Raw genomic sequence first — 21394 nt, 5'->3', positions numbered from 1 at the left:
AGCACTGTCATACATGGTAATGAGGAGTTTGCGCACGCTTGAAAACAGCCACGACTTGAACTGGCGACAGAAGAAAAACTATTGTCGCAGTCAAATCCGTTCAAACAGTTTTACTTGAAGTACTTATGGACTAATGATCAACGCTCATCCCTGCAGCTCGAAACTGTGTGTCCACCATATGAACTACAAAAGGCCACCATTTTGCCCTTGTACTCCTGATCCAAAGTACTTCTGCTTCTTCTTTACTTGGAGAGAAATGGCAGAGGACAGAAAGAGGGAGGGTTTGCAACACTGATGAAAAATGTCAAGATGCATTAATGCTCTCAGGGTGCGCAAAGGACAAAGCAAGAGGAACTCCCGACTGCTGCTGCACACTCAGCTTAACTCGGCACACTGCACTGTAAAGAATGACCAAGGAAAAGTAAACCCAAGTGGATGTAGCTTTAAAAAAGGAAAACAAGCTGCAGACAGACTGAATGAGGGGTTTTTCTTCATCTAGCGGGCCCTGTGGCCAGCTTCTCACACAGCAACCGTTGTGCAATTAGTTGCAGATTTTTTCTCTTACTTCAACATAACTAAAAAATAAAACACCCTCGACAAAAAGAAAATCAGGGTGTGTATTATTATTTCACTCTATCTTGACTAAAAGATATCAGAGTTCAACACTAACTTTAACACAGTTGTTGCCCCCTGGCATACCAGCATCCACCAGAAGTATTTCTATCCAAATGTACTTTCAGTAGCCTGTCAAATAGAGTACTACTCATTATGCAGCTGACTAATACGACACCTGGCAATGTTACATATTTATATATTATTACTGGCTTATTATCAAACAGCATTTTTATGTTGCGGCTGTTCAGTTTAATCTGTAACAAACTATATTCCTCCAAATATGTTTGGTCTGTAAGAGATTAAAGTGCAAAGTAGCCATAGCTGTCAGATTAATGTAGTGGAGTAACAAATGTAACAGTTTTATCCGACTAGTAGTGGGTATTCAAAAATGTGGTTTGCGTCATCATTGTGTTCTAGCTTGTAGTTTCAACGTGCCACTAGTTGCAACTGTGTGTAAATCAGCCGTGAACTATTTTACAGAGCAGCTTCACGTTTTAAATAAAAAAAACACTAAATAAGGGTCAAAGTTCAACGAGACGGCTAGCCAATGGCTGATGCGTCAGCTGACGTTGCACATCTGTCACGAGACCTGCCACTTCTCAAACCGCCACTTGTTACGACAGCGGCCCGGTGTGACGCCGAAGTGGTTCACGCGCTCCCCGTTTCAGATACACAGTGCGTGTGTTTGGGAGCGCGCTTCGGCGCCTGTAGCTAGCTCCCCAACATCTCCCCAGAATACTTTGGCTACTTCTCTCGAAGGGCTCCGTGTGAAAACAGCGCAGGCCCGCGAGCCGCTCACCTATCTGGCCGATAAACTCGATCTTGACGCCGTTGTGCTCGAGCCTCTTTCCCGGGTACTTGAGCGTCACGTTGACTTTCCCCGACACCGTCTCCCCGTCGTAGAAGAGAAAATACTTGTCCTTCCTGCCGTCTTCGCTTTTATGCTCCGCTTTCTTTCTGGTTTCGGCGTCATTCAGAACTACATCGATGTCCGCACTTTGACCAAAGCCAAAGAAGCTCATCGCTGCTGGTCAGTCGAGCTGTCAGCGGGTCCGACTGAGAAACGGCCCCCTCCTTTTCCTGTAAAACACTGGCTTTTTTGCTCGCTTGGCCGTGAGACGTCCAGCGCATAAACTGCTTCCGAGATTATTGAATATTTCGAGTTACAACCGGTTGAGTGCGCATGCGCGGGCATGTCACATGACGGAAAGCTGTATTTATCAAACGAGTTTTTTCTTTTTCTTTTCTTTTTTTAAACTTTGGATATAAAGTATACTTTCGGTGCTCTGGTAACACGATAATACATTGTTGAATGCGGCCGTTTAAAATACTAGTAACCTTTCTACAATATGTCTGCACATATTTGGCGCAGTATCAACAGGCGGAAGAAACTCGGGCTGTCTAACAACAGTTCTGTGATGGCAGCGCTAGACCACTAGAGGGCAGAGTTCTACAACAACAGGAGACGGATTAACTCTTTTGAGTACCTCTTCAGTGAGGGCTTTTTGCATCTCTGATTTTCTATGCCATTATTCAGTATTTTAATTCAATTCAGTTTATTTTGTATAGCCCAATATCACAAATTACAAATTTTTACAATCTGGGCTTTACAATCTGTACACATACGACATCCCTGACCTTTGATCTCACATCGAATCAGGAAAAACTCCCCAAAAGCAACCTTTCACAGGGAAAAAAGGGAAGAAACCTTCAGGAGAGCAACAGAGGAGGATCCCTCTCCCCGGATGGACAGATGCAATAGATGTCATGTGTACAGAATGAACAGCATTACAAAGTTACATAAACACATAACATGAATATGACAATGTATGAATGGAACTCCAATCCATGAAACAAAAGGAGGTAGAGAGGAGGGAGCGAACCAGGCATCAGACACCGCCAGGTCCAATGGACCCTATTTAACATTTCCATACCAAAATATATCATCCCCTATAATAAAAGCACTGTATATTCTTATTTAATTTTAGTATTCTTTATACGATGGAAAAGCTTCTGAAACTTTAAACAGGTTTCTACTGTCGCCAACAAAGCATAAGCTAAATAAAAGTAAAACATAACCAGACTTCAACGTTTTTTTCCTTTTCTTTTTTTTCATTAGTGGCACAGAAATCTAATTGCCCAAAGTAAATTTTGACTTGGCCTTATACAAATAGTTGTACATATTAGTGATTATCAAATAGCAACAAACATTTAAGTTATTTGTCATATTTCATCCACTTTGCGCAAAACATGCAAGCGTCACAACTGCATCCTCTCTGACTCCACCCAACTAAACGCCTGTTTCCAGGGTTAATAAATTGCCCGCTTGCACTTCAGCTCAGAAACTTAAGCTGCGTTCCAAAATGCGTATACTTTTTATTTTTACTCTTAGTGCATACTGCAGCTGCTCTCACAAGGTACAAAGTTGCTTGCAGTATGCATTCAACTGGGACATACTACTTCCTCATAACATGGCACTTTGACCGTTGACCCTTTTTGCCGATATACCTGGTGCGCAAAGGATTGTGGGTCGCAACACCCAGAAAAGCCTACTGGCTTGCATCCTGCAAACATCCTGGTATGTTTGGCAAAATTTGGCATTGTATATAGTGTGTATTGGGAAATACCAACTCTTTTTTCTGCCGTACTAAATAGCAGGTAGTGTGAATGCTGGAACGCACAGCGTGACATATATATGAACTATATGAAACAATATGAAATATGAAGTGCACAGAGGAAGAAACTGTGATTTTGTCACTTCAGCTCATTACAAGAATCCTGTGGGAGCAGATTCTCCTAACTGCATAATTAGTTCTGGTGACTTGTGAAAGAAGATTACAACGGTCCCATTTACCAACAGCTAATTGTCTCCCCCCGGGGTTTTTATCTTGTACGACGCAACGACAGTTCTTTATAACAATGACTCACTTTTGAGCCAGTGAAGGAAAAGAAGAAGAAAACAAATCTAAAATTGTCCATCAGCAGCCCACTGGAACATCTGAGTGTCGTGTGGTGAAATTCTAACAACTCCTCTCCCCGCGTTTGGACAAATGACTGCAAACTTTTAACAAGCGCAGCCCGTCTAGCTTGAGAACCAAATGTGGGTTGTGTGCGGTCGGGAGCAGCGGGGGCAGCTGGAGCTCTGCTCTGATGCGGACAAATATCTTGTCAATGTGTCACCTCATCATGTTCATGCTGTGATATCTTTCTAAATAGGCCTCATCCTTCTGTCGAGTGCGATTTGCTGCCGTCTCTTCCCCTCCTCACTGCTCCGTTTGTTCACTGTAGCCATCGACAGAACAACTGGAACGCGTCTATTATGTCGACTGGAATTAGAATTTAGCTAACTAAATAGTGGGTGTTTCCCAGTGGGGCGTCCCGCAGATGCTGCTTTTCTGGCTTTTTCAAACGCGACAAAAAGAAATCCCATGAAACAGGGTCTCGTCCGGAAATTTAAGAAATCAGCAACTTTTAATTGATCAAACCTTTTCAAGTCAGTTTCTAGAGAACATGGTGACCGTTTGAGAGGAAGTGCGAAAGGCTCAGTGATCAGCATCATATTGATGATAAATACCACTGAATGTGGAGCACCAAGATATTTCCCTTTCGATCTGTCTGAATCTATGATTGAAACTTGATTTTAAGTGAACTGCGATGTTCCTGTTCGAGTCCTGCCGGGGGCCTTCGTTTCTCACCTCTCTCCTCGGTTATTTCCTGTCATCTCGAGTAAAGTAATTAAGGCATCATGCACAAAAAAATAAAAAATCCTTCATCCAAGTGTCCTTGGTTAAAAAGAAACAAACATTCAGCTGGTGAAATTGTGATGTAAACGTGTCAATTTCTCTGTTCTGAAAAGTCAGAGCTGCATCCAGAAAGATGGTTGACCAAGTGAAATTAATCCCTGGTATTAACATTCCAGGATTAAAGGGCACCCTGCCGAGCTTTCTTGTTAACGGATTAGAAAAAGATTTATGCTAAATTCCCTTTTCTTTTCTTTTTTACGAGGTGGCAACGTTCAGTTTCTAAAAATTGAAGCCAGTGTAGAAGTGTTTTAAAGCTGCATTCTCTCTAATGGCCATTAGAGGGCAACTCCTCTGGTTGTATAGAAGTCTATATAAATGACTCTACTTCTCTCTTGATTTATTCCCTCAGTGAACATTGTAAACATGAGTTTATGTTCTCAATCTCTAATTTCAAGTCTTCTTCAATACAGCATGATGTTCATTTAGTAAGTGATGGTCTATATAGAGTCAAATAGACCATAAAGCAGGATATGCTTTAGGGCGGGGCTACCTTGTGATTGACAGGTCGCTGCCACAGCTTTGGTCTTGGAGTTGTTTTTGTTTCGTCTTACAACTTTAACCCTTTCAGTGTTTTTTCACTCCATGAAAGTTAAAAATAAAATAGAATATAAATGTCTTATATGGCATTCAGTCTCCACCGTCTGCTGTCACCTCTGGTTGCAAAAAAAACAAGTTGGCGTACCCAAGGTTTCAAAATGGTAATCCACAAACCAGGGACTAGGTCCACTTTTTATTAACGGTTTATGTTTCTTACCAAAACACTGTGTGTATTTCTGAAGCCTTAACATGATGCATTGTTTATTGTGGATTGTTTGCTAGCTCTTTGCTGCCTTGTGCCCCGTTTCTTGGGCTCTACTGCCACCTAACTGGCGTTCAGCAGAATGTCCTTGTCCTTGTTTTTGCTGCAACATTCATGTCCTAACTTAGGACACGAATGTTGCTTAACCAACAGACGCGGAGCATGCAGCTAGAATGAGTCCGCCTCCGAAACCAGGCTGTTCTGCTAACTACAGTATATCCTTCCTGCTGTGTCCCCCCCCCCACCCCCACCCCTCCACCCCACTGAGCTCATTGATACTAATGCTCTTTATCCTGGGACTTGCTGCCAGTTGGCACTGTTACCACAGGGGAGCAAGAAGGCCGTTTTCAGCGTCGAAAGGGGAAATGGCTTAACTCCCACCGATAAATTTACGGCTTTAGATCAACAAAGATGTCGCCAGTGGGACATTTGATGGACTTTCATAGACGGAGTAGGATTTCTGTGACAGAGAGAAACGAGGAGAGTGGCGTACAAGTCACAGACGCACAAGTCCTCGCTTCGAAAGAAAGCAAACACAAACAATGTCTCCAGTAATGTTAGAAGTGAGTTTTTATTAATCACAAAGAGTGGTTCTGAAATGAACAAAAAGAATCCCCCCCCCAGCAGGCCCCAAATGGACATTCTACTGTATGTGAGTTTGGCTCAGAGCCTTCTGACACGTACCAAGTCCTCAGTCTAGAACCGTTTTAATGCTGTTGGATTGGTGGAGTGTTGAAAGACAACGGTGAGTGAGCTTTGTTTGACACACACACACAGAGAGACACACACACACACACACACACACACACACACACCGTGAACCGTCTCAAACCATCTTGTCCCGGGGGTGGGGCCTACGTGGAGCTGGAAGTCCTGTTTGCTGTTGTGGCTGACGCTTTGCATGAGCTTTATAAAACAACCACCTGAATAGTGAGAGCTCCGTTACGGCTGCATGGCACTTGAATACAACTCTCGATTTGGACATCGTGTTCATCGCTGCGAGCCGTGGAGGGTTTCAAAAATAAAATGCCCCTCCCCCGACTGTAGGCGTTAGAAATAAACAAAAACACCATATGAACCGATATAAACCAGAGCTCGCATGTCATTTTGCCTAATAGTGCTATGTGACTTTACCAAAAATAATCCCACTATATTTAGGCACTAATATATTTCTATTTCTACTTCAACATGTCTACACCTTCAAACCTATGGAAGAAAAAAAGGGCTATTTACAAATTTGCAGGTACGTATGTAAAAGGGAGGTGGGAATTTTTGCAGTGACATCATTCCTCTCAAACGCCGCGCTTGTGGTTCAATGAATGTAAAAGACGGCCTCATGTAGCCATGCACGCGTGGAGGGGGAGGGGCATGGCTGTGGAGAAACCAGACTACTGTAAAGGCAGAAGGCACTTAAGAGGAATGAAATTTGTACAACTGGAGGGGGAGCGTATGCGTCTGTGAGCTGCGTGACTTGTAGCTCCCCATAAAAAGTAATGCACCTGCAACAGGATTCTCAAGGTTCCTCAATGCAACTTGGAAAAAGCAGTGTTTCTTCTTCCTCTGTGCAAATTTTGGGCAGATCGTCTCTACCATGACTGGTCCTGGGTGAACATTTTACCACACTTCTCACTTCATAACAGCTGAACATGGAGGTCTGATACATATCAGGTGTGTTTGTTTTATCCGGATGGAGCCTCCAGAAAATGAGGAGTTGGGGCCAAAAGCAACAGAACTCTGAAACAGTGAGCGGTTTGTTCTGAACACTGAAACAAGGGTCGGATCATGACTGAACAGAAGCTCTTGTTCATGTATGGAAGCCTTGAGGGGTCAGTGAGGGAATAAAAGATAATTCTGGTTATCCATTTCCTAATTCTGATCAAAATAGTTGGAAAAAACGGTTTTGCTGTTAACATTTTTCTTGGTTACTTTATCAGTAAAATACTTATTTTCTTTATTTTCGATGCCACGATCATTTCTTCGTCTCTGTTCGTTGTTGTAATGCCCATTTGTCCACAAGAGGCTCAAGTGCACCACTAACCCATGTTCTAAAACAAGACTAAGGCCTTCATGCTTTATCCCAGGTGAGTTTTAATTGACACAACTTGCTAACACACAATATACGTGGGGTTGTGTTTAGAGCGTGTTGGACAAATTCAAAGTCACCTGGAAGAAAACGTTGAAAACATCCTATTGAGAACAAGTAGTGGTGCACTGCAGCCTCTAGTGGCAAACATCATTATTACAACAACAAAGACACAGACAAAAGGTGATCAAGACAAAAAACTAAACAAAAATCACCAGCGAAAAACTTTTGATTTATTTAACTGTTTTCACATAAAGTAACTCCGAAAAATGATCAGCAACATTTTTTGCTGATGATTTTTGTTAATTTTTTTTTTGATATAAATAATATATATCATGTTTTCGTTTTAAGAGGCTTGAATAATTAAAAAAATAATAATTCTCACTTTCCCCTTAGGGCTTCCGTACTCATGAGTTAGGAATGATATGATAAAATGTTACCTTTTCCCAGTCTTACAAATGGAAAGAGTTTCATATTGCCTCAAAAAGAAAAAAATGTCACCACTTTACATACTCTTGAGAGAGAGAAAAAGAAAAGAAATTACAAATATCTATATACAATCAGTACAACTGTTAACCCTCCAGACCCTGGCTGTATATCACGGTCACACTGACGTGTAGGGTCAGATCAACGAAAACAATAAAGATTAGAAATGTAACATGAGGTCTACTCTCTAATTTGCACAAATATTAGCAAACAATTGTTTGTAAACAGATTGGACGTGGACAGATCGTACACCTGCCTGTAGCAGTCTGTGAATGTACCGGAGAGCCGGGGCATTTCCACTGATGTCCTTGGCACCTTTAGTGAATGGGGCTTAAATAAAGGCGAGTCAGTAGTCTAAATAACAAAGTCCTCAACTGTCACTCGCAGGAACAGGAAGCTCTCTGTCTGCTGTCCAGTTTGTTTCCATTCAGAATTTCAAATCGAGGGCTTTTACACAGTAAAACGTCAAAGTACCACGTCTAGTATTACAACTTCCTTTTCCTTTGGGTCTGGAAGGTTAACCGACAAAACCCTGTATTATTATTACCATAATTATTATAGTGTAATACTGAACGTACATATGACAGCAAAACTCTGGACAGTAAATTCAATATATACAAGATCAACAGCAAGCATAGAAGGACACTTAAAAATCAAGAAAATGCAGCACTGATTGTGTGCAGTGTTTCACAGCATTAGACTGGCACTCTTCAAAGCCTCTCACTAAGACTATCTACAAACATGGACATGGAAGAGTCTCACAACAGAAAGCGGGAAATTAAATATGTAAGACCGCCGATCGAGAACCACATTGCGATATGCAGATTCAAGTCCTTTTTTCTCTCTTTTCTTTTCTTTTTCGTTTGTCCGTCTTTCTTCCAATTGCAGAAGTGTAAATGCTTACAGCCTGATGTGGTTAAAGTGTTACATACTTGTTTTTACGCACGACCAAATAATAACAAAACAAAAGAAAACAACGCATGTTAGTATTTTACAAATATTTAAAAAAGTAAACCTTTTATCTATAGGCATTTTTAAAATATATTCCATCAAAAATAGTCTGACAAATTTCAACAGTAGAAAAGAAAGGTTATACAAATGACGGGAAAGGTTTGAAGCGAAAGTAGAAAGGTGTCATGATTGACAGACGTTGGAGGGAAGACGCTCCTCCTTTTCTACTTGGCAGAACAAAGAATCGCCTCCTCCACTTCGGTCGGTGTTTTTTCAAACCATGCAACGGCGGTAAAGTAAGGACTCCATAATTTAGCGAAAAGAATTCGGTTGGTGGCGGTAAAAAGTCCAAGAAGAAATCTCAGTCCCCTACGTTGTGTAATTAAGAGCTCCGACGTGTTTGTTGTCCCGTGAAATCTCGTCACCTTTGGCAAACTTGAGCGGCTAGATTTGGGCCGCGCCGAGCGCTCAGAGCGTGTGAACTGTGGCGGCTCCGTGGGGTCCCCACAGGTCACGCCTCGCTCGCTCAGCACAGGACGTCCCCGTCCGTCCTCAGATCACGAATGACGACTTGTGTCGGAAGTCCCCCTGCAGAGAGACACGCGGCCACCAGGGAAATCAACAGGAAGTGTGGGAATGCTCCTGAGTGACATGTTGCACCTCTCCACCGCGTCACATTTCTCTAAATGAGTAGCTCTCACTTCAGGAGCTCTTACATCCACCAAACTTTACATTTCATTCTGATCTATCTTTAGAACTTTCTTACAGAGCGGTTTGTTCAGATATCATTCATCAACATTTTACTCCTGAAAAATGGCAATCTTATCTTATCTGTTGACAGTATTTTATGATTTATGGAGTGATACAAAAGGTTCCCCAAAACCCCAAATTCCCTCTGTAAAAACCTTTGACTAATAAGTTGACAAAATGAATTTCTTTTACTTTTCAGAAAACTTAAAATACTTGTCTTAATGTGAGCTATAGACTGGGGACGTTTAATATTGATATATATTAGTTACCCTATTCCCCCGTAGAGTTTTCTATTTCTAATTCTACCGGCCTCTAGATCTAACTGCCATCTACAAACCTCATCCTCCGTCCTGACGTAGTCCACTCCGTCTCCTTTAGCTGGAACTTTGTAACTACAAGACACAAAGCACATGAACGGTTTCATGGTTGGCAGGGGGGTTGGGTAATGGCTGGAGAGGAGCGCGTGTATTTGCTGATCATGTGGATGGGAGAGTCTTACTTGTTCCCCGTCGGTTTCTGGCCAGAGAAGTAGCCCCGCTTGTACGCACAGCAGATCCCCGCCGTCATACACACAAGCACCATGACCACCACCAGTACTCCCAGTATAATCCCCACAACATCGATGTCGTCTGCGAAGGTCAGGTGAGAATGCAGACACATTAGGTTAACCCCAATTTAAAAGGCAGGATGACATAGTATGGTTTTCAATAAAGGACACGTCATCCGTGTCGTCTAGATTAGTGGTACGGATATACATATACATATATACTGTATACATATATATATTTATATATATATATCTTAACACTGTATGTGAGACACACTTACAGACTTCCATCTTCTGCGGTGGACACTCAGAGTATCCTGCATCATTCTTCGCTCGGCAGGAGTACTCGCCTGCGTCTTCTTTTCTGACTGCGATGAACTTCTGCATCGGGGAAATCACAGACATAATCGTGACTGATTGGTCTTTACAGTAGATCAGATAATTAAAATGACTCTAAGGAATGAAACAGAATTGTGCAATAATTGAAAATGTCCTTAAAACAATTACAAGGGTTTTCAAGTTTCCAGAAAGAATGAAGCTTTCATTGCCAAATAATGTAATCTAATACAAATTAATAATAGATCTTCAGAACTGGTTGGTGGACGTCCTCATAGTGGATAGGCAAAGGAGTGATAACGGTGTTTCTGGGAACGCTCTAAAGATAAGTAAAGAAGGAAGAATAAAATAGCATCCTCTAAACATGAGTGTACATCACTGGCGCTGGAGTTTTCCGCGCGTTTTCAGCACGTTACATCTCAGAGGCCAGCGTGAAGGTTGACAGGAGAGCGTTCGAGGCGAGCCACTGAGCAGATCCACAATTGAGGAATGTGCAAGCGAGGACAGTAGGCTTCCCTCGTGGCTCAAAGCCCCTTCAACTGTCTCCCCAAAATATCTACCCCCACCCCTGGGCATCAGGCCACCGTCCCCCCATTGCTGCCCCGCCCTTGCGTGCCCTTGTGTGAAAAAGACACATGCACACGCATACTAACCAGAGTCCCTGAGTCTGCGTTGAGCGTGTACGAGGAGTTGAAGAACTTGAGGCTGGACTTTGGGTCGTCGGGAATCTCCTCCCTGTTTTTGAACCACTGGTACTGGGACTTGGGGAAGCCCTCCTCCTCCACGCAGCTCAGCTCCGCCGACTTCCCAAATGGCACAGACTTTGGGACGCTACATTTCGGCACCACCGGCTTCACTGTGGCGAGATGAAACAGGGTTTTTTACACTTCAGATTTTTTGTTTTAGCATCACGGCGGAAAACGAAATTGACCCTGATGCTTGAAAAAAAAGGAAAATCAAAGTTGCATTGACCCCTTTGTGGTTCACTGGACTGACAGCACCGACAACACCGGACGGGTACATGATTTTTAAGGCCCGTGCCAAAGAACTCCACCAAAACATGCAGCGCTTGCTTTCTTTAGCACTGCAATTCAGAGCAGATGCAGTTTCAGAGGTTTCCTCTTATAGCCCAGAACACGCCTTTGCAGCTGGGCAGGTCTGGTCACAACACATCCTCGCATGTATGCCAAAGGGCTGGTGCGACCTACAACACGGTTTCATCTTACAGCATCAGAAGTGTGAATCACTAAGCGAGGTCCCTTTTTTTAAGGACACCAGAACAAGCTTGTTTGGCTGCACTTGTAAGAATCTTTAGTTATATTTTCACATCTTTGACTCTACATGGCGTACAGGTGGACGATGCGGGTTGAGTCGGAGTACCTCTCACGACGAGGTCGATCACGACCTCGTCGACTGACTTCTGGTCTTCGGAGGCAGTGACCTCACAGCGGTATTTGGCCGTGTCCGACCTCGTGGCATTGGTTATCAGCAGCGTGGCGGGTTCTCTGATCATCGCTCTGTTCTCCAGGTCACCTGTCAGACGGGAAAGCCTGAGTCAACAATGTCGGCCGTGAATGAACGTGGAGGAAACAGAAGAGGCTTGTTTTTACCTGAGATCTTCCCGTCAAAGTACACGTAACTCGGCCCCTCGTTCGTTATCTTCTTCCATTCGATTCTGGGGTTGGTTGTGGAAATGGACTCAATCAAACAGGATAACTCGATTTCTGGAAAATAAAAATAGGGGAGGGGGGGATTGTTATGACAGGAAATCAATCAAAATGTTGCATTATTTAATTTTTTTATTTTTAAGTGGGGGTTCATTAGCTCTCACTGTCAAACTCATTGGTCCACGGCGATTCGTTGTTTGACTTCAGCACCACTGCCAATGCGCTGAAGTAGCCTGCAAAAAATAAAAATAAGGGGGGGGGGGGGGGGGGGGGGGGGGGGGGGGAAGGGGGCGACGCAACATAAGACTTTGTGGAGCATGAATTTCTTTATGATGCGCCGATGATCTCATGGACAATGCCAGCTGACATCCGCTCGCCGTGCTGTGCTTATTTTAACGCTCTCCTCGAGGAGATGTTGCGATCGCTTTTAATTTCACAAACACAATTTAGGAGATGAATGCCAAAGCCTCGTCGGTACGGCAATCTTAACATCGTGATGCTCTTTGACCATGTTCTGTTAGCGGCCAGCTTCCATTTTTAGTTGTGTTGGTCAAACCATTGTGTGTGTGTGTGTGTGTGTTGAGGGTGAGGGGGGCTGTTTCTATGCACAGTGGATAATTACGCAGGGAGGCATGTGTCCTTTTCAGGGCAAGCTTATCGCGCCAGTAGTTCAACTGCCTGCCGAGACCCTCTCTCTCTCTCTGGAAAAGATCTGTGTTGGTATGTGGTGGAGGGCTATGGGCCTTGGGAGGGGGCCCCTGCTGAATCATCCTCACAAGCCCACAAACAAATCTACACAAAGTCACTTCCACGTGGACGTTAATGTGCTCACGGACCCTCACAGAGACCTAAAGCGATGGTCTGGCTCTGGGATGCAGGGTCACTTCTCTGAGAATGCAGAATCTCCATTTGTGCAACCTCTCCTGCTGCCAAGCCCAAGCTGAATCTTCAGAAGAAGTTCATTATAAAATGATTTATGAGTCCCGTTATGCACATCGGGCTGAAGGCTCATCAGGCATGAAGGCTGATCAAGTCCTGATTCATTTAAGTCGTCTGTTGTGTAGAAACGGACGATAACATCAAGGTGACCTCAGTTATTATACACACGTACTTATTTGTAATGTTTCATGGATGGAGGTTCAGGACAAGGCCACCTACACCAGAACCGCTGCATAAAGTGACGTCTAACATTTCTTGTTGGAGTCAGCCAAACTATTACCAAAGAACAAAAGGACAAAAAAACAACCACAAAGAGACAAAAAAACACCACACTATGATGAACGTGGAAAACAAAGAGACCAAAAAACACCCACACAGAGACGAGAAAAACCACAGTAAGATAAAAAAATGAACACAAAGTGATGCAAAATGACCACGGAGACCAACAACAACAACCACAATGAGACAAATAAGGATCACAACAGGATACAATAAACACAAATCAAGAAAAGAGACACCAAATGAGGGACCCTGAATGGCGAGCACAGGTGTAGTCCGCCACTAATTAGTGTTTGGAACTGGCCGTGGGCCTCTCACTCACAAAAACCTGCTCAAACGAGTTTAACCTCTCCACCAACTGTCTCTGGATCCACAGCAGTGGGGTCACCTGCTGGAGCAGACAGGCTAAGCTGATTAGCTTGCGGTCTTTCTGGAGATCATGACAAGACGACAGCTTGTTTTTAGCCGCCGCTGACAATAACGAGGCAGCATGGAGGTCAAAAGTAGGTCACACCTACGCTCGACAATAAAAGACCCACGTCTCAGGAGGTCCCTTGGGAAGTTTAATTTTGAAGCTCATGTTCCGAGGTTATTAATATTCCTGGCGTTATCTATGTGCTCCATCCAGTCTATATGGAAGTAGAGATGCAGTTCTTTATGATGACATCAAGTATGTGGGCGGCAAATAATAAGTATGAACAAATGTTTCAAACATCCAGGAGCTCCAGTGTGCTGACCCCTCTGACCCCCCATACCACTAAAGCAGTGTCGTATCATTTGAAACTACTTGTCGGAAAATATAGCTCAACAGTTCAACAGTTGAGGACAACAGCAAAACTTTATATTTTCTGATTTGCTAATTTCAATAAATATTTGATTTGGCTTTGCATCTCGAGAGCTATTTATTCCATACTCGGCAGCAGAGACAACACAGTTTGCTCCCAGGTGGGATAAGTTAACCTCTACAGCACTGAAAACATTATGTTTTATAATTAGAACTTTAACAAAGGAATTGCAGAGGAGACAGTCAGAAAAGCACAGATCCAGTCACACAGAGCTAAAAAGCTTGTACTGGATTTACATCCTTGTACAAATGCAAACTGAAGCAGGATCTGTTCTTCACACCCACAAAAGGTAGAACTGTGACTGAATCTTCAAGCCTTTTAACCATTTCTGACAAAAGGCTTGTCACGGCTTCCTTCTGGTTTGGAGCTCCAAATATACGGCACGTAATGTGTAACTTAATGCCGAATCTAACTAGGTCTAGTATGCCGAGGGTCCAAAATATCAGAATGGGCCGCGTCGAAATAGAATCCAAAGTTGACAATAAATTATTCCAGGTGATTAATTTAGAGCTAGGACTTTCCTAGCGCTAAATCAAATGCGGCGCTCCAGATTTTCTGGTCTGACAGAGCTAATGGCGTTTAGCACCCCCCACCCCCCTCCGTCCCCGTGCTCCTCCTTAATGCGGAGAGTATTAGTGCAGATTAGGCGCCTAAGTGAGCTTGACGTAGACGTAAAAAAAAACTCGAGAGGGTCTGCCGTGGAAACAGCTGTCCAGGAAAACACATGAAACGCCCCCGCCCCACAAAGACCGGCACTGAGGTTCATCTGAATTATGAACCAAGCTAGCAAACAGGAAGAACGGATCAATTATGACTTCTGACTGTAAAAAAACATTGCAATAACTGTGTATTATATGCAGCAAGTCATTTGTGGAATGGGGAAAAAAAGTTTGTGAATTGATTAGTCGAAATAAATAGATCGCTATTTTCATAATCGCCAAAGTCCTTTTTAAAGGAGAAAAGTCAACATGTGCTTGTTCCAGTGTCTCCCATGTGAGTATTTGCTATTTGTGACAGTATTCTCTGATAATAAAATCAATCACTTTGGAATTTTAGACAAAACCAAAGACTTCCCTCGGGATAAGCCTTCAGCAAAGGATGTGTCGTTTCTCACCGGGCGACGGCATCAACAAGCAGGACCGTCTGGTGGAAGCATGTGCGCTTGGTGGAAGCTCGGGAAGTGCTGACCGTGTGTTATGAGGGCAGTGTTTCCCCATCTGTCCTCCGGTCTGTCTGACGCATCCTTCCCTGATCATACTCCATGAACCGGCGTACCAATAGAACCGATGATGTCCACATATTATGTACGTGGTCGTTGTGAACATGGGACACAGCTCTTCCATGGCATTGTGGGGAAACTAGCCAAACTAACTTTTTTTGAGTTAGCTAGCTAGCAAACAATGCAACGTTTTGTTAAAGAATACAAAGTAGAAGTCAAGTCTTTTTTTTATAGCGTTCGCACTCGGTCCTGACAGCAAATTCAATTCATTCATTCATTGTGGGGCGACTATGGGTCAGTGGTTAACATGCCCGTCTTTCAATCAAGAGGTTGGCAGTTCAATCCCCGCCCAAGTCGATGTGTCCTTGAGCAAGACACTTAACCCTGCATTGCTCCCCGTAGCTGTGTCTACGGTGTATAATGTAAAGTGTCTTTGAGTATCTAGAAAAGCACTATATAAATTAAATGGATTATTATTATTATTCTTTTTGGTTTCTCATTTACAATGTAGATTTGCTACAATCTGATTAGACTTTACCTTTGATGGAATGAATCCTTGTTGCTTCACCAGAGCCATGAATCTGTGTGTGTAATGTTAGATTATTAGCTTTTAAACCATGCAGGTGCTCAGAGACCGACATGTGGCATGAATTGCGGGTCTCCGTTTCCCTTTCTCTGTGTTGTCCTTCTTGGTTGGACACATCTGTGAGAGATCTGGCAAGTGTTTTTTTGCCGTCCTCATTCCGGGCGCAGGGTTGTTGTTTTTTTGTCTGCAATCTTGTAATGCCCTCATAAAGCACACAGGTTTTTACTTCTTTTTTTACATCTCTGAATAATACAATAGGCACAGAGGAGCTGGGTATTTCCTGTGTAATGAATCCCTCCTTGTCTTTTCTGTTGTTTCCCCTGGGAAAAAACGCACTTGTTTCCTGCGCCGCTGTTCTCCGAATCCAGAGAGGTGAGGCCGCTGCCAGAAATAGAAAGGTTCAATTAATCAACCTGGAGATATCCCCCTGTGGAACAGCTCTGCCTCATGCCTGTTGAGAATATTCCCACGCCCCTTCGGAGGCTCAGACATCAAAGTAGGCGCACCCCAGTTTCACTTAATACCAACTGGTTGCTGCTCGCAAGCTCCTCACGTACTCCGCCGCCGCTCGAGTTGCGCTGAGTCTCAGCCGAATCTGATATGACCGACCCGATAGCATTCTCTGACTTCATTTGTATTCATCTGTCACTTCATTTCTGAAACGCTGGATTCAATTGATTCCCCGGAGGAGGAGGGTTCTTTGCCTCCACTTTCCAGTGCTGGCTTCCATCTCCTGCTCCGTGACCAGCAACGACAGTCCCATCAAACCCTGACACCTCCAAGGCCGTGCCCTCCACATCATAGATGTTTGACCAGTTTATAGAAATGACAGCACGGTTAACGCCCTGCTACACGAGTAACAACAGCACCGGTGTTTCCAGTTCAAACGGAGGTAAAATGTGGCGATGTGAAAGAATGGAAATGCCGAGCATTCATTAACGCGCCTCGCTGCTGGTTCTGTCCGCTACCTCTGAATACGGGAGCTAGACTACAAAAGCAGGAAACGGTGTTCATCCCAGCGAGAGCTCAACAAGAAAACACAAGCAGGCAAACAAACGGGTCATTAGCAATGCAGATGTTAGCAGTATAGACATCAAAAGTATTTCCCAAAGCAACAAGTCTGTAACAAATTCCACATCAACGTCCCATTGTGAGCCTGTAAGCGTCAATGGTAACATTTGTTACCGCTATTGCTCTTTTAACACCATTTCACTTCATTAGGCGAGGTGCTTCGTTACTTCTGGTTAATGAGGCTGCCACTACGGTCATCATGGATTCGTCCGCCGTCGGGTTCTCAATGAATCCATTCATCATTTTGTCCAAAACTGTATCCGTGGTCACATTTACAAGTTCCTTGTTTTGTCCGTTCCAAAAAATCCAGAGACCTTTAACCCACGATCACAGATGTAGGACAGAGATAAGCAGCACATCTTCAGTGTGTGTTTGGCATATTTAGTTTAAAAAGGTAGCAGTGTGAAGGATCTATGTTGCGCTCACAGCAAACGCAAAGCCAGCTTTATGCTCGCAAAAAAGAAAGAAACCGGAACTGAATGGTTAGGGATTTGTCTCAATCCTAAAAAAAGTTTTCCACATGGACCTGACACACGTATTTCATGATCTTAGATCATTAGATCACTCTGTGATTAAATTCCCAGAGAATGACTAAATGACTTGGTCCTTCAGGAACCCCAAACGGGACGCGTTAAGAGGGTTGCCAGGTCTCCTGCAGGGTTTCACTTGTGCATCCCTTCAAGGATGCTGAAAGCACACAGGACATCTTTGAAATGTTTGATGTTCTTGGCTGGTGAGTTTCTGCTCACATAAGTTCAACGTGAGCCCCGAGCACCTTATAGCCAAGGTAAGGGTAATTTCCAGAGTGTTCAAAGGGAAACGTCGAAAGGAACAGGGAAAAAAAACAATATGGCAATTGTGGTGTGAGAATTAGAGAAAGATGTCACAATGATGTCATCGTGAGGACGACTGAATTAAAAGTAAATAAAACAACTCAAGGCCCTGGTAATTGAGGTCTTAAAATGGTTATCCACTGTAAAACAAAAAGTTATACAAAGGTTATACAAAGACATTTTAAAATATATTAAGTGGTGTGTGATCTAAAATCAAAAAACCTCACTAACTCTAACCGACCCGTTAATTACAGACATTCTAATCAAGCACTGTGACACCGGAGCATTGACTGGATGCGAGTTGCCGAAGCCCTCTCATGCCTTGCATGCTTCACCCTCGAGGAGATGCTAATTTCCATTTGATAAAAGTCTATGATGTCAGCGGGGACACAAAGCCTGACAAATTAATTCATAAGAGCATCACATATTACCATAAGCCTCTTTCTGAGAGACGATTACAGCTAGATCCCAGAAAAGCGCACTCCAGTTCCCATAGCAATATTGTCGATATTTCCATAGTAACTGGTAGTAAATTCCCCCCCACCCCCACCATAAACGGTGATCAACACTTGACAGGATCCACCTGTTTTGGTAGCTTTGGGAGAAAGTGACTAAACAGACCTCCGAGGTCTTGTTCCATTCAATAGAAGAAGCTTGGGACATGATGACAAAGAGGGAGAGCTTTTAGAGCTGAGCTGGCAGGGGGAAAGAGAAAGGCCCCCCCCACCCGGATGTATCGTCACAGCTGTGATCACCCACCAGCGTGTGTAAATTCACCTCTCCTCTCCACACTCTACTTGTACCTCCTCGGTATCGGTGTGTTGCGACAGCTGTCGAAACCTCAGGATGTTTCAGATTAGACGAGTTCACGAGATGAAATAAAACATGGTAAGATTTCCGGCAAAGTAATCTCTCTTTGTTGGATCGACTGGGGAAATCCCCTTCTTATTGGTTTGAGAAAAACAATTTAGATCTTTTTTTCATTACATACACAAGCCTTCAACCGCAGACTTTTTGCTCCTCCAAGCTGGAGCTGAGCTACACACACAACCAGACGGCATTCAATAGTCAAGATTCACTTGATCTGTTTCACAACTTAAAGCGCCTCTGGGGGAACTGTCACTCTGCGCGAAAAACGTCTTAAAATGTGTCAAAAGGATAAAGTCGAGGGAAATGCACATGTGGAGTGGCTGAGAGAAGATGAGAAAAACTCTACCACATAAAGGCATCAGATGCTCCCTCAGCTGCTGAGCAAATGTCACCACGTTTGAGCGCTGTAACGGATGGACCCGGAGCAGCTTGTCGCGTGTTAAATATGCAGCTATATAAAAACCTACGTATAAATGCATCACATGCTGAACAGGGGTGAAGTGGTCCACTAAATTCACTGTTTGCTATGTGGAGCATGTCTATATTTGGGTAAGAGTCTGATTGGTTTCCTGAAAAGGCCGGGAGTGAGAATTCACAGCGTCCTTGCCTTCCCATTTCTGTCTTTGATTAAATAATTTAATAAATATTAGAAATTTCTAATTGTTTGTTTTTTTACACTTGTGCAGATAAAACAAATGAGATTCAAGGACATATCGTGCTCATTTTATAGGTTCATATTTGTATTCTGGGTCTCTACTAGAACATGTTTACATGCTTTAATAATCTAAAAACACATTATTAGTACATACATACATACATATCACCTATTTCTGCTTTATAATAAAACAAGACATTCCTTTACTTAGTGAGTGTTAAAGGTGTTGGTAGACAGATGGTTTTTCCTTTAGGCAGAGTCGGGCTAGCTCTTTCCAGTCTTTGTGCTAAGCTGCTCACGACCGCTTCATATTTACATTACAGACATCAGTCACAGAATTCCAATGTTCAGAGATTAAAGTCGTCTGGCTACCATTGTGTTGTCAAAGGCACTTCCTCATATGATGAAAGGTCATCTAAATACAAAAAGTTAATTATTTCATCATCTAAAAGTTTGCCTTTGAATAAAATCAAGCTTCAAAGACTCAAAGACAGCCCCCCCTCATCATTCTACCTTTGGTGGATAAACTCATTCTGACTGACTAAAACTTGTATCCTGGTATCAGGGGTTCATTCAAATGCATCCTATCTCATCCAGGTGTACTCAACACTGTTCATCTTTCTCCACAAGGGCCTCTTGTGTATTCATTTATTCTGCATTTACATACGAGGCCGCTGCAGGCCCCTGATCTGTGAGTCCGGGGCAACCCATGTGCCTTACTGCTGGTGAGCCCTCTGATCTAGGCAGGGTCAAAGACTCGGCCTGAGCCAATGACAGCGTGGAGGGGGAGGGAGGAGGGTAAGGGCGGAGCCGATGGTGTCATGAATGCCTGGGAACCTGTCACTTTGTGTCAGTGTTAGCGTCTGCATCTGGCCCGCTCTCACTTTGACCTCAAGCTCAGTACGACTCGCTCACAGGACTTGACCACAGACTGGGAAAAGCAACTTTTACTCTTCCACCTCAGATGCAGCGCCTTTTCTTTCGCTCGCCACGATGCTAGCCACTGCGTTGAGCCACTACTTCACATCAGAAGGGACACACGCACACGTCTAAAAATACTTACCGTTTTCGCAAGACTCTCGTCTCTCACTTCTTTAGCTCCTGGATAGGTATGTTTGTCCATTTCCCAGCCAGGCCTTTTATTCCATATAAAATGACAACAGGACATTTCTGTTGGCATGAACAATATCTTTAACAAACAAGTTGTTCATGGCAGAAAGGTAAACCATTTTCCTGTATTCTCTTGAAAGCCTGACAAATATCTTCACACAGGGTTAATCACCATATTTTTCATTTGTTGCCAGGAATAATGACAAAACATACATGTAGTGACAGCAATAATGTGCACATGAATTCATGTCAGACATAAAAGAGCCATAAGGCTACATATTAGACACTAACTGCATTATATCAGTTTATATTGTATGCTGCTATAAAATTATTTAAAACCCTTTATTATGATATCACATGATGCAATCTCGATGGACTGGCGGCCTGTCCAGGGTGTCCCCTGCCTTCGCCCTATGTCAGCTGGGATAGGCTCCAGCGCCCCCGCGACCCTAATGAGGATAAGCGGTATTGAAAATGGATGGATGGATGGATGATGCAACGTAACTCACACAATCTAAAGAAGAAGTGTCACATGGGCAGTTGGCGTGTTAACGCCTTTAAAAACTCTTCCAAAGGGAACTGATACCCACTGAATGATCTTCAATGATAATATCACTTGTTCATTAAGCCATGTGAACCATCTTGGCCCAGCGACAGTCAGATCCCGGCTGCTGTATAAAAATAGTGCTGTTGTTTGGTGCCACACTGCCTCTTCACATGCTCTCAGCAGCCATGCATGCCAATGGAGACCTTTGTTTAGTGACACAGTTTCAGGGCGCTGGGAGAGAATGGGTTGCTCAATTAAACGGAACAATGATCGATGGGTATTGTGGCCGAGGGCGCGATGACCGTGCGGAACTACATCTAATGGCCGAATAGCCAGTCATGAGATCCTCGTGGATAAACATGATACTCCACACAGTTCTATTTGAGATGCGGTGTAATTCCAG

The 21394-nt window shown here is 43.5% G+C and overlaps 2 protein-coding genes across 2 annotated transcripts in view; both read right to left on the bottom strand.

Annotated features, from left to right (window-relative positions):
- LOC117742552 (vacuolar protein sorting-associated protein 26B-like) overlaps positions 1-1786 on the bottom strand; it is a 7805-nt gene extending 6019 nt beyond the window's left edge. The window contains exon 1 of the mRNA XM_034550047.1: positions 1415-1786. Coding sequence (XP_034405938.1) covers positions 1415-1637 — 223 coding nt within the window. The 5' untranslated portion in view covers positions 1638-1786. The remainder of the gene's footprint in view (positions 1-1414) is intronic.
- A 3983-nt stretch (positions 1787-5769) lies between these two features.
- The window catches only part of jam3b (junctional adhesion molecule 3b), a 32545-nt gene continuing 16920 nt past the window's right edge, over positions 5770-21394 (bottom strand). The window contains exons 2-9 of the mRNA XM_034550929.1: positions 12202-12270; positions 11981-12094; positions 11751-11903; positions 11024-11226; positions 10316-10415; positions 9987-10116; positions 9825-9879; positions 5770-9325 (exon numbers count right to left, since the gene is read on the bottom strand). Coding sequence (XP_034406820.1) covers positions 9290-9325; positions 9825-9879; positions 9987-10116; positions 10316-10415; positions 11024-11226; positions 11751-11903; positions 11981-12094; positions 12202-12270 — 860 coding nt within the window. The 3' untranslated portion in view covers positions 5770-9289. The remainder of the gene's footprint in view (positions 9326-9824; positions 9880-9986; positions 10117-10315; positions 10416-11023; positions 11227-11750; positions 11904-11980; positions 12095-12201; positions 12271-21394) is intronic.

Source organism: Cyclopterus lumpus, chromosome 14 (assembly GCF_009769545.1).
Source record: "Cyclopterus lumpus isolate fCycLum1 chromosome 14, fCycLum1.pri, whole genome shotgun sequence".
Taxonomy (NCBI): Eukaryota; Metazoa; Chordata; class Actinopteri; order Perciformes; family Cyclopteridae; genus Cyclopterus; species Cyclopterus lumpus.
Note: the sequence above shows the minus strand (reverse complement) of the source record. Positions and strands in the feature narration are given on the sequence as shown.